Source organism: Manis pentadactyla, chromosome 2, assembly GCF_030020395.1.
Source record: "Manis pentadactyla isolate mManPen7 chromosome 2, mManPen7.hap1, whole genome shotgun sequence".
Classification (NCBI taxonomy): Eukaryota; Metazoa; Chordata; class Mammalia; order Pholidota; family Manidae; genus Manis; species Manis pentadactyla.
Genome location: NC_080020.1, coordinates 211,138,820 through 211,152,682, shown reverse-complemented (window position 1 = coordinate 211,152,682; position 13,863 = coordinate 211,138,820). Strand labels below are relative to the sequence as shown.

General features: G+C 41.2%; 1 protein-coding gene across 2 annotated transcripts in view; it reads right to left on the bottom strand.

Moving 5' to 3' along the window:
* Nucleotides 1-379: 379 nt before the first annotated feature.
* The window catches only part of SRD5A2 (steroid 5 alpha-reductase 2), a 53,798-nt gene continuing 40,314 nt past the window's right edge, over nucleotides 380-13,863 (bottom strand). For both annotated transcript variants that reach the window (XM_036903630.2, XM_036903631.2), the window contains exons 2-5: nucleotides 11,981-12,144; nucleotides 7,411-7,512; nucleotides 4,957-5,107; nucleotides 380-2,288 (exon numbers count right to left, since the gene is read on the bottom strand). In XM_036903630.2, coding sequence (XP_036759525.1) covers nucleotides 2,222-2,288; nucleotides 4,957-5,107; nucleotides 7,411-7,512; nucleotides 11,981-12,144 — 484 coding nt within the window. In that variant the 3' untranslated portion in view covers nucleotides 380-2,221. The remainder of the gene's footprint in view (nucleotides 2,289-4,956; nucleotides 5,108-7,410; nucleotides 7,513-11,980; nucleotides 12,145-13,863) is intronic.

Here is a 13,863-nt window from a genome sequence, read left to right as displayed (position 1 = left end):
TAAAGGTACAAGATAAGATGGCTGCTCTGACCAGCTGTGTGACCTTGGGAGGCATTTCAACAGCATGGTCTCAGTGTCTCCATCTATATATGCAGAGGTGGGATTAGCTGTGCTTAATGGTAGGACTTAGTGCTTCAGCTCTTTAATTGTGAAAATAAACTAAACACTACAACATCTTCTACAAGGTCAGTAGGAAAATACTCCCTCCAAGAAAGTTTCAGCAAGAGCAAGACAGCATTTTGTTAGCCAAGCCACCTTTATAGCTCTGATTATGTTCAAGCCCTGATATGTTTCAAAAACCACCCAACAGAAACCTAAAATTACCCATATTTTTTTTGCAGTCTAGTTTTAGGAGAAAAGGGAAATATGTTTGGGATGAGACACTTTCAGACCTTTATTTTCAATTTGCATGCATATTTTAGAAATAGAGAAAATTGGTTAAAAACTATGGCCCTAGAGCACTGAGAACACTGTACCTGCTTGGAGTTCTGAGCTGTGGTTAAGAAGCCAAATAAGTCATATTTCTCTTCTATTTTCAGCTTAGAGCCCCTAATTTCTAGTTGTCAAAATTAAGAGAAAGGAGATAAAAGGCAGCAACACTTAAAAAAAAAGAAAACAGTAAAAATGCGGGGGGTTGGGAACAAGGGACTCAGCTCAGCATCTTATAAAAATCTTCATAAATCTGGAGCTCTTTTATTAAACAAAATTATGTAACATCTGTGATTTGAGAAACATTTAATTAACAGCAAAATATGCATTTATATGATTACAATTTGTATTGTTCAATAATCTACAATATTCTCAGATCTTTTGAGTGTGCTGTGTCTCATACAGTGCATTTCTGTACTTAGCATTGCATCTGATAAAACTGGTCCTCATTTCTCAAGAGGGCTTGCTAAAAATTACCAACACTTGCCCCAAACCTAAACCCAAGGAGACAAATATTTTCACACATTCTGATGATGAGTATTCACCCCTCTCCTTAGAGAGCCCATGTCTCAGCACCCATTCTAGGATGACTCCCCCAACAGCAGCTGTACATTCTAATATATACTAGCTGACCAGTCCCAGTTCTTAGCAGGCTCCATGGGCTCAGATCCTCCAATTTTTTACAGGAAACTAGAATGTAGAAACCTTGTTTTTAAATTTCAGAGACTTTGAATGTAAAAAAAAGAAAGTCATATTATGTGTGAAATACTGTCTGAGCCAAACAAAATCTGCTTGCCCAGATGGTATCCCTCCAGTTGCAGTTTTTAGCCTTTGCAGTTTTCAGGATCTTTGAAGACTGATGTTCAAGTAACCCCTGGGAGATCCTTCTTGATCAGATCCTGAGGACTGTGATGAATTCCAGAAGAGTTGCTGTGTGCTTCTGATGTGCTTCACTGTCATTACAGACATCTTGTCAAGGCAAGAGCATATTATGATCTTACTCAGTCATTTCCCTTACTTGACACTCTCGCAGTATTTGGATATTGCCACCAGCATCTAAGAATACGAGGGTAGGTAATGTCTATTGTAAAACACTTTTTACTTTCCCAGTAGCCAACCAGAATCACATCTTCTTTTGCTGGCGTAGTTAAAACCTGGCCTTCAATAAAGCCCGCACCAGTCTTCTGGGTCAGGCTACAATATCTCTAGCGGGGATTATGAAATCTTCAGGAAGACAGAGGCACTGAGACGACTCACAAATCTGACATGGAGTCAATGCATCATTGCATCTTCAGCAATACGAAGAAAGGACTCCTTTATCAAAAGTCTACTGAATCATTTCATACCTTTCATAATTAAGTAAGGAAAAGGAAAATGTGACTGGGTTTTCATTTCAGAGTAGATTGGCTCTAGGTCCATGCAGCTTTGAATTTAAATATCTTACAATTTGTATAGGTGTTGATATAGTGTGCAGGTATAAAGCCACATGTCCTTAGATCACCCAAAGGGAAAAAAATGTAGGTAAGTTCTGCACTTTCTGGGAGGAAGAGCTAAGAAGCAGGTATCTCTGTGTGGAAAAGGGCCTTGTTGGAGTTTCAGGAAGAGATTAGGAGGGACTCGGGGAGAGTCCATGCAGACACGAAACGGGCACCTCGTGGAAACCCTAGGCCCACTATCAGAACACAAGACACCTATTATTACACACCCAGTGAAACTCTGAAAGTTGCAGGTTCAACAGCCCTATGGTTTTCAACAGTATTATGGGAGCCGTGTTCCTTTTTAATTTGGTTTTTTAAAAAATGAATGGAATGAGGGTTTTCCGAGATTTGGGGTAGTCCTCAAACACCTTGAGGTAGAACCTAAAAGACAACAAAGAAACAGTTTTTATAAATACAATCAAGCAGTGGTCAATAGTTGAGGTTTGCTGTATCTGAAATCCTTGCTACAAATCAACCTACAGTTCTTCAGGGCCTGACTCTTCCAATGGCCATCTGTCCATCTGCTTACTCGCTCCTGCATCCTATTTCTTATAAATGCTGAAGCTTCTTGGGTTGGGAAATAAAAAGTAATAGCCATAGGACAGTGGTGGTGGATGCACAAAATTATTAATGTACCTAATGCCACTGAATTGTACACTTAAAATGATTATAATGGTAACTTTTATGTTATATATATCTTACCACAATAAAAAAATGTAATAGCCAAAAAGAAGTATTCAGTGGATTCAACTGAAAAATACAGGGAACCAGAGACCTCAAATATCATAGGCAAAGTTAACCCTAGAGAACTGGTAATGTTGCCAGGAAAATAGTCCTGAGGCCTGGGAATGCCAAGGAAATGTTACATTGTATTATGGCTTGAACTGTGTCCCCCAAAAACATATGCTTGAAGTCCTAAACCCCAGTACCTGAGAATGTGACCTTATTTTGGAAATAGGGTTATGGCAGATGTAATTTATTAAGTTAAGATGAGGTCCTACTGGAGCAGGGTGGGCCTCTAATCCAGAATGACTGCGGTCCTTGTGCAGAGGGGAGAAGAGGGAACCAGAGCGGAGGGCTGTGTGAAGACAGGCAGAGACTGGAGGGCTGCGGCTATAAGCCATGGAGCACCAACGATTGCTGGCCACCACCAGAGGCTTGGAAGAGGCAAGGAAAGATTCTCCCCGCAGCCGTCAGAGAGAGGGTGCCCCTGCCAGCACCTTGATTTCAGACCCGAGAGCTGGGAGAGAAGAAACATTGGTTTGTGGCGACTGTTTCAGCAGCCTGGGCAATTAATACATCTTGTTAAGAGACTTTCTCCTGAAGTCCCAGGCTGTCCTCCTAACTAACTGAAGCTGGTAGCTCTCGAGTTAAAATCCAGAGGATACGCTCTTTTAAAATACCTTAGTTTGACCTGGAGGACAAACAGTAATAACATGGTACCAGAGGCAGCTGGTTTCCAGGGCTATGAGAGAGCGGTCTGCTGAGCGGCCCCTCGCAAGGCCAGGTCAGCCTCCGCCATGCGCATGGAAGCAGTTTGACAGGACAGGACGGGGCCACAGTCTGGATTTTGTCGCTGCAGCAGCTGGGGGGCCTCTGGTGGAGCTGCTGTGCCTCCCCTAGCCAAGGCCAGCTGAGGCCACGCTTCTCAGGGCCCTTCCAGGTGCTGGCTGGTGTCCTTTCCCCAGCTCCCTCCCTCTCTCCTCTGGTGGACCTTATACCCTGCCTCCAGTGGGGAGAACTGTTATGCTGACTCTCCTAAGGCTGGAGACCCTCTGCCACCCTCTGTCCCCACCAAGTCTAGGAGGTGGCAGGAAGAGGACATGAGTACAGTTGTTGTTTCATTCATTTCCGACAGGTCTCTGCATAAATTCCACTGAGGAAAAGAACTCATTCTTAGCTTAATCTTCAAAACTACAACATTGGTCATTAGCCAGACTAAAACACCTTTGCAAGAGATGAAGGGGTTCCCCTGGTCCTGGTTCCAAAGTCCATTCTCCCTTGGGATGCCCCCTTCCTATGTCTGTCTCCAGTAATCTCAGACCCTCTTTCCTATAGCCACAAAAGCCATTTTTGAGAAAAGATCTGAAATTCAGGTTTAAAGCCTAGTAGTTACCCTCCCCTTCCAGTGATACCTTTAGTTAACTCTTCTGTCCCCACCGCACCCCAGGTGCAAGGGCCGAGGGGGAGGTGGGAGTGAGTAAAGCTTTAGGCCAGACCCGCAGAGGAGAGGCTCTCCAGCCCTGCAGCAGCTGGCGCTCCCGGGGAGAGCACAGACCTGGGACTGCACCACGCAAGCAGTGGCCTACCCTGCCTCTCCAGGAAGCCAGCAACGACCTCGCTGCGATTTATGGAGGGCAGGGGTAGGACAGGAGGAGAGGACCACAGTGAGCCATGGTATCACACACATTCCAGGAAATAACCCTGGGGTTTTGAGGGCTCAGTAGTTACCCAAACTCTTAACGCCAAACCTAGAATGAAAAATAAAAATAGCAGCTGTGCTAGGCCTGGGGCTATTGCTTTCCTGGGGCTTTTCTGTCCTGGGTGCACCTCCAAATTTCCTGTGCAGGTCTGGAAAGTGATTCCCACAGAACACATTTTGAGAAATGTGGCAGAAGTGAGTTAAATTGCAGCACAGAAATAGGAGCTACTTCTTGTACCTCCTGACTCTTACCTATAGCCCACTGCCAACTGGTAGCCACCGCCAGGTGAGCCTGCTAGGAGGGCACAGAGCCTGGGGCTACTAACTCATGTGGACACAAGGCACTTCTCAGGAAGCCTTCCTCAACAAGGTGGTGGGGCAGCTTCCCACTCTGCCTACAAAATTAATTTTTGTTCACGGGGGGAAACAAGTGTCACTGCTACTGTCATCCAACCAAATTCCAACTTCAGAAAGTCCAAAAGGTCAGAATTTACCAGTCTGGATTATTGCATTAACCTTATCTTATACAAATCAATGTCTGAGTTTTCTAGATCTGACTCAGTGTGCTAAAAACCTGTTTGGAGAAGAAAGCTACATGGATGCTGCCACCTTGGTTGAAAAGTTTACCTATGGTGGTGAAAAGCTCGAAGCCCAAGGAAACAAAGTGAAAAAAATGCAAATGTCAGTGCTGGGAGGGACCACGAGGCCAAGGCATAGCCGATCCATTCAATGATCTCACCGAGGAAATTGGCTCCAGAAACGTACGTAAACAAGCCACCTGCATATAGAAGAATTCAAAGGTCAATCGTCAGAACCGGATCATTGCAACATTAAAACCCCTCTGCTTTGTTCCAAAATACATAAGGGCAGCTAGAACAAATGTGGCACTGGAGATTCCCTTACAGCCACCACTCTCTGGTGGACCCTCTTAGCGAGAAGAGAACAAAGCAACCGCAGCCTGTTGCCCGTAGAACACCCTGGGAAGTGAGAAGGGGCACCAGCTGGTTGGTGGGCTTCATCCAAATCTCTAACAGCCACTGGACCACTCTGGGCAGGACAAGGACAAGGTGCAGGTCTGGTTTTTGTTTTGCTTTACTAAGTAACATTTCCAGGCCACTTCTCCCCTTCTTACTACCTTCCTGGACACCCATTTGTTGATTAGCATATTTCACATTCACAGGTACACAAATGAGAACAACATACCATGTGAAAATAATGACCTGAATGATGCAAGACATAATTCGATTCTCCTTTGACATCTGCCCTCCCACCTCTGCGAAGCATACACTCTGTCCAAGTTTAAAGTATGGAGAGGCAGCTGCAGGGTTTTTTGCCCTCCTGGAGGCTGGTAAGGTTTGCTTCTACTGATTTTAAAGGTTAGTGTTCTTTCCAGCCTTGTATTTCTGATCTCAAAACTATATCTAGAAATAAACACATTTCTAATAGTGGCAAATATATCTCCTCCCCTTTCTGCCCCGCGCTAAACTGGGAAAGCTTCACCCAGAACAACTTTGTCTTTCCATACTCATATAAAGAGTATTTTATTTTTAAATCATTTCCCAGCATAAGTTAGTAGTTGGAAACTAACCTTGGCAATCTAGCTTTTAAGAGCTTTCTCTGCTATTCTTTATTTGTCTAGTTAGTGACTGAAGATTTTAAAAACTGAAGCTCCTTAAAGTTATCTTCCTTAAGGATGAAATTGCATCATTGGTTCCAGACCTGGGGGGAACCACTGACTAATTGCAAAGGGCCTAGAAACATAACAAATTGTGTATCTCAACCTTTGGTATTATTCTTGTTTGATATAGATACTCTTAGGTTGTCAGCAACATTTAAATTCATTTTTTTCTTCATCTATGGATATTAATATGTGCTAACACCATATTATAATTCAGGAAATTATTTTGATGTAAACAGAAGATTCTTTTTACATCAAAAAGGGTGGGAACCATTAACCTACACAAATATCCACCTAAAATATTGAAGGATTTCTTGGACTGCTTCACTCCCACTTGCTGATATATGTCAACCTTTCATTCTGGTTTCTTGGGAACAGATAGAATTTCAAATATTCTGCACCCTTATCTCTGAAAAATCCACTTGTAAGACTTCCCATCCTAATTTCTGATGAATCAAGGGTTCTCTGCATCATTAAGAATATACAAATGGCAAGAAATGTCCATGTGCTACCCCAACTACTCACTAGGTAAGTCTAGATCAATTAGAGAGGACAAATCTGTTGGTCATGCATAATTTAGCTTTATTTGCTGACCTAGAATTAGTACTCTGTATATTCGTGATGGCTAATTTTTAGCTTCAGCTTGACTGGGCCATGGGATGCCCAGATATTTGGTTAAACATTATTTCTGAGTGTGTCTGTGAGGGTGTTTCTGAAAGGGATTAACATTTGAATCAATAGACTAAGCAAAGTATATTGACCTCCCCAGTTGGGTTGTGCCTTTGCCAACCCACTAAAAGTTCACAGAGAAGAGAAAGGGGGAGGAAGGGAGAATTTACTCTCTCTGCTTGCCTGTCTTTGAACCGGAACATTGGTCTTCCCCTGCACTCAGACTGGGACTCATACCACCTGTTCTCCTGGGTCCCCAGTTTGCAGAGGGCAGATCCTGGGACTGCTCAGCTTCCATAATCATATGAGCCAATTTGTAATAATAAATCTCTCTATGTATCTATATCTATACCATCTGTGTCTATGTCCTATTGGTTCTGTTTCTCCGGAGAACCCTAATAAAGCACATGATAATCCTACCTACTGCAACTACATGGAAGGCTATTTGCACTCTATGCCAAGCCTCACACACCCCCACCCCGACCTGCCCCCCTCCACCTTCAGGGTTGTGGTCTTGCACCTTCCTGAGGGCTCTTGCACCTTTCTTAAACCTCTGGATTCAGATCAGAAATGCAAATGTGTTGTGGGGTGGAATGGGATGTGGAAGAGAAGTCAGGGACAAATCAGGATATATTGTGTCATTCCTGCCTTCACTGTCCCTCTCCATTTGTTACTCACAGCATAACTCCTGGGACAGGCTCCCAAGGGAATCTGCAGGGCAGGGGAGACATTACCTTGTGGAATCCTATAGATGATTTCTCCAGGCTTCCTGAGCTGGCGCAATATGTAGTCACTATGAATGTTAATTCCCATTCCCAAAAGAAATAAGAAGAGACCTTGGCAAAGAAAAGAGAGGGAAAAAGTTAAACATGTATCCTGATTTTGATGTTTTTCTCACAAGCTACATTTTTTTCTAAAAATGAAGGGAAGAGCATTTAACATTGAAGTCGAAGAATGGTACTAAGATACGGCAAACAAAGGGGGGTTTCCTTGGCCATGGTCCTGAATTTGGGAGGAGGGGCTGTGCTGTTTCATAGACCCAAAGACTGAAGGTGCAGTGTCACGTGATGGATGCAGGTAGAAGAGGAGAGAAAGGGAGGCAAGACCATTGCCCACCACTTAAATAAATAAGAAAATACATTAATGAATGAATTGCAAACTTTTGGCTCACTAACAAATAATCAAACTCAACAGTTGGCCAACTCAACAGGAATCAGAAGGGCTGATTTCAACCCATTCTCCTTTGCCATTCCCCACTATAGAGTCTGGAAGGCTGGGAAGTGGTTGTGTGATCTGCTTGGGCCAAGAGGATGTAAAGGGAAGTCTTCTGGTGGCTTCCTTGGAGATCTTGTGGTTTTTTGATAAAAGAACAAGCGGGACCAGTGCCTCTACTGCCTCACTCCTCCTTTATTGCCAGATGTATTGCCTTGAGCTATAGCAACTTACCTGCAATTATGAAGTGATTATCAGGAGGACCAGAGGTGTGTTTTTAATATATTAAAAACAGTGCACAGATAGCCCAGAAAATTCCTGGGATCTTGATGGCATCAGTAATCAACTGAAAGAATGCAGAAGCCACCTACCTTTGGACATTCTTGTTATGTAAGAAACATAAGCCCTTAATTATTGAAGCCACTGAGCTGGTTTTCTGTGACTCACTGGTAAGAGAATTCCTGATTGACACATCCATTCTCATTAAAGTAATGTTCGCTAGATTGGAGAGCCTGGCACCTAGCAAACTGGTTTCTACCACAGCCAGTTCACATACACACGTGCTCTTCTTCCCCACCGTCTGGCACACAAAGGGCCCTGGTCTAAGGTGAGGAGAACCGGGACCAGAGATGCTAAGTCTTGCATCACGATGGGCTCCATTACAGCCCAGAAACATTCACTCTTTCACACAGATGCCAGACTTCACCCCTCAACAGTGTGTGATTTGTCCTGATGAAAATACATGAGGCAAAAATCAAGAAGAGCTGAATTTAAAAAGTCAGATCCTGTTGGCCATCTGTATGTCTTCTTCGGTAAAATGTATATTCAGGTCTGCTGCACATTTTTAATTGGGTTATTATTATTATTATTATTATTATTATTATTATTAGTGTTGAATTGAATGAGTTCTTTGTATATTTTGGATATTAGCCCCTTATCAGATATATCATTGGCAAATATATTCTCCCATATTGTAGGTTGCCTTTTTTATTTTGTTGATTATTTCCTTTGCTGTGCAGAAGCTTTTTAGCTGGATGTAGTCCCATTTGTTTATTGTTGCTTTATTTCTCTTACCTGGGGAGATGTATCCAGAAAGAAATTGTAAATGCTGATGCTCAAGAGTTTACTGCCTATGTTTTCTTCCAGTAGTATTATGGTTTCAGATCTTATATTTAGGTCTTTAATCCGTTTTGAATTTATTTTTGTATATGGTGTAAAACGGTGATCCAGTTTCATTCTTTTGCACATAGCTGTCTATTTTTCCCAACACCATTTATTGAAGAGACTGTCTTTCCCCCATTGTATATTCTTGCCTCCTTTGTCATGGATTAATTGACCCCATAAGCATGGGTTTATTTCTGGCCTCTCTACTCTGTTTCATTGATCTATGTCACCTCATATGCTATGATATGAAACAACGATTTTTCAATCTTGCCTACTAAAAAGATGTATGGCCTGGAAGAAAGGGAAACTGGGGTGGGACACCAGTGGCAGGGGCAGAAGGTGGGAGGGAATGGGGGGAAGGGAGACAGCATGCACAGCAGTGGACAAAGCAAAAACCTTGGACCAGATGTCTATGTGTCCTTGGGCAAGTCACTCACACTCTCTCAGACTCTGTTTTCTTACTTATAAAATGTAAATTATAGTAGAACCTATCTCAGAGGACGGTATGGGACTCATTCATTTGTTCATTCATTCATTCATTCAACTGATATTTATTGAGAGCTTGCTATGTACCAAGCACTGTCCTAAAACACCAGGGATACAGTAGTGAGAAAAACAGGCAAGGTGCCTGTATTCATGCAGTTTACATTTTAGTGAAAAAACACAGAAAAGAATTCAAATAATTAAAATTTTTTAAATCACTGTAAAGCAGAAAATCAAAGTAGGATAATGAGATAAAGAGTGAATTGAGGTGTGGAAGAGGGGTTTCTGCCTTAGATGAAATGGGTAGGAAAAGCTTTTCTGAAGATTTGGCATTTGTCCTGTGGTTTGAATAATGAGACTGCAAAGATCTGAGGGTGTGCAGTCTGGTAGGAGGATTAGCAGGTGCAAAGGCCCTGAGGCTAGAATGGGTTTAGTTTGTCTAAGAAACAGAAGGAAGGCTAGTGCACTTAAAGCTTTAAGATAGAGGGGAAAGTGAGGAGATGCGGACAGAATGATAATCAAAAAATACATCAAGCATTATAGGCCTTGGTGAGTTAGACTTTAAGAGTAAGAGGAAGCCATTGGCAGATTTTTAAGCAGGGGAGAAATATGGTCTGATTCATGTTCACTATTCTGTTCCATATGTTACATGGAAGACTAAACACTAATTAGCAAAAATAAGAAAACCAAGACACTTTATTCCTACCACCCAGAGACCACTACCATTAAGCACCTTAGTGCATATCCTTCCAGGTTTTCATCTTATGTAATATCAAGGTCATAATCCAATTTTCTCAGACATCCTTGAAATGCCTCCTATGGCTGGTTTGTGCAAACCCAAGTCCAATATAGGACTACACCTGACATCTGGTCATTATGTCTTTTCAGGCCATTTTAATCTAGCCCAGATCCCTACCTTTTTTTTTTTTTCCAGGACACTGGCTTCTTGAGAAGACCAGACAGTTGTCCCTTAAAATGCCTCCCTTTCCAGATAAGACTAGCATACTTCCTCATGGTGGCATTTAACTAATTTCTTTATTCTCTGTATTTCCTGTAAACCAGCATACATCATTTTCCTGTGTGGTTCTATGTTATCAGTTTAGTACACAGATATATTTATTTGTTTGTTCTCAATTTCAGGACCTTTCTCCATTTACATTTTTTTAAAACTAAGTTATGAAGTTCCACAATTTCAAGGACAAAACTATATTGAAAGAAAAGTTCTGCCCACCATCTCATTCTCTTTACCCCAAACCCTAGAGGTAAACATTTTTTTATTAGTTTCCTTTTTATCAATCTAGTAGTTTCTTTTCCCATTGAACACTCACACAGTTTTCTTTCTATCCCATCTTTACATAAAAAGTACTAACATACCATATACACCGTTCATACTTTATTTTTATTAACCACATGTTCTAGGGATGTCTCCACATGAGCACACAGAGATCTTCCTTGTTTTTATTTTGTTTGATTTGTTTGTTTTTTTGTGGCTCCAGAATATGTCATTGTGTGCATGTATCAGCATTTGCACTACTAATCTTCTGGCCATTTGTGTTTTCAAATGTTCGCTCTGACTGCTGTGTGGAGAAGGGGTTACGGAAGGGCAGGCCCAGAGGTAGGAAGTGCAGTTCGAAGGTCACTGTGGCAGTCCAGGCAAGAGGCCACCGTGGCTGCGCCTAGCCTGATGTCAGTGCAGCTGAGGGGAGTGAGCCCAGCCGGTCCCTGTGTGAGAGCTGGAGTTGCTGCACTAAGCTCATGCACAGAATGTGACGTATGGTGTAAAGAGAGGAATTAAGGGTAATCTCACATTTTTGCTTTGAGCCAAAATAATGTATCGACAGTTGAATCTTCCTGGACATTAATTCCTCTGGCAAATAATAAAAACAATTTAGCAATCAGTGCTTTCTACTATGTTTGATAGGGTGGTCAGGAAAAATCTCCCTGAGGACCTGCAAATTAACAGAGACCTAAATAAAATGAGGGACCAAGTTCCATGAATATAAAGGGCAGAGCGTTTAGGCAGAGGGATTAATCTGTGCAAAAGCTTTGGGGCAGGACAAATTTGAGCATCTCAGTCTCAGCAAAAAGGCCATTGAGACTACAGCACAGTAAATGAGATGGATGGAAGCAAGAAATGAGGCCAGGAAATCAGGCAGGATCAAGAATGTCTGGGTTTCGTAGGTGTAGGTAGTGGTAAGGAATTTGTATTTTGTCCTGAAAGTAATGGAAAGGCATTGCAGGATTTTGAAAAGGGGAATGACGTCAAGTTCTCTGAAGATATCTCAGGCTGCTACATGGAGACAAGACTTGGGTAGCAGTGAGAGAAAGGGAGCATGCAATCATTAGGCGGTTACTGCAACAGGGCACGGAAGCGGTGATAGTGATTTAAACCATGGGAAGGGGTGTTAACTAGCGTGTGGGAGGGAAGCGGTCAGATTTACTTACCCAGGCTAAACCGTATGTCTGTGTACCACTCAGCAGGGTATTCAGCACAGTAAATCAGATAGTAGCTTTGGAGGAGTCCATTTCCCAGACAGAAGAAAAAGCTGCTGAAAATGAGTGCAACTGGAAAAGACCTCCCTCTAGTGAGAAACGAGTAAACAAATGTCCTGGGATATATAAGGGAGAAAGGTCAGGATTCATTGTTGGAAAGAAAAATATCAAACAATGAGATGAAATAATAGACAAATGCATTAAACCCATTTTTAAAAACCATTTTCCCTTAAATTTATGCAATGAAAGAACATCATTATCTGGTACTAAAGCAATCATTCATGCGGTTATTTGTCTTATTTCATTAAAATCCATAGTAGCCCTCATTTGTTACCTTATTCTTTTTCACCAACAACCTTGAAAGGTAAATTCCTTCCCCATTCAGCAGTTAATAAATTCAATCCTGTGAGCCCAGAATTAGAGATCAGCTTTATATAACTAGAAGTAACAACCAGAGTGAAAGAGAGGTAAAGTTTGGATTACCCTATACACCAGTGGAATGGCATTTTGATAGCAGCCGCTCAGTCATATCACTTTCCATATGTTTCTCTAATATAATTTAATTGCTGATATTGTAGCATTCCCTATAAAGGGGACTGTATAATTCCTTGAGAAAAGAGAGAGATTCCTCCAACTATTAGGAATTATGGATCTAGAGGAATCTAGGAAGTGAGACTAGAAAATATAAATACCCTCAAAATAAAATTTGCCTAAGCCATAGTGCTAAATACTAGACATCAAACTACATCCTGTTTATAATTTTTCTTCTTTTATGGCACAACATAACAATCATATAGAAAAGTTCATAAACCTGTGTGAATAGTTTAATAAATAACTATCAAACAAACATTCATATAGTCACTAATCAAAACTTCACCCTGTAAAGTTCTACCTTCATAGTACCACCATCACCTCAGACTTAAACACCATCCTGATTTTTGTAATAATCATTTCCTTTTGCTTCTCTACAATTTTATAATATTTGTATGCATCCCTAAAAATATAGTTCATTTTGCCCACATGCATGGGCATTCTATGATTCTTAGAGTATTGTTTAGTGTCTTATTTCTTAAACTCATCATTATGTTTCTGATACCCAAGAATGTTGTGTAGAGCTATAGTTCATTTATTTTCATTGCCATACTATACATACAGTATACATTCTTGACATGTACAAATATACCACAAGTGTTTATCTATTTTACTTGGATGGATGTTTGGGTAGCTTCCACAGTATTATACCCATGCAGAGATTATTTTCCCATTATTTTAAGGATTTTCCATTTTAGTTTAAACCTTTGGTACATCTGGAATTTATTTTGTTGTCAGAAGTTAGATAAGAATCCAACTTATTTCCTGATGCTACAAAGTTACTCAATATCTTTCTCAGTGACACATATTTCCTTTGGTATTATACCCTAAGTTATCATATATATTGGTTCTTCTTCTGTACTCTTGATTCTGTTCTACTGATCTGCCTCCTTATGGCTGGCACTACACTGTTCTAATAATTGTACTTTAAAGTAGGTCTTCACATACATGGAGAAGACAAGTAATGACTCTATAGCATCTTACTACACTGATAGTGACTGCAATGGGGCCATCAGGACTTGATAATATGAGTGCATGTGGAAACTACAATGTCGTTCATGTAAAACCTTCATAAGGTTGTATATCAATGAAACTTTAACTAAAAAATATTCCATTTAAAAAAAGTTCCACACACTAGGTAAAGCTAATCTTGTTGAATCATTACTCTCTTTGAGGATTTTCAAGTTACTCTTTATTTATTCATATGAATTTTAAAACGAACTGTGGAACACCCTCTCCAAAAT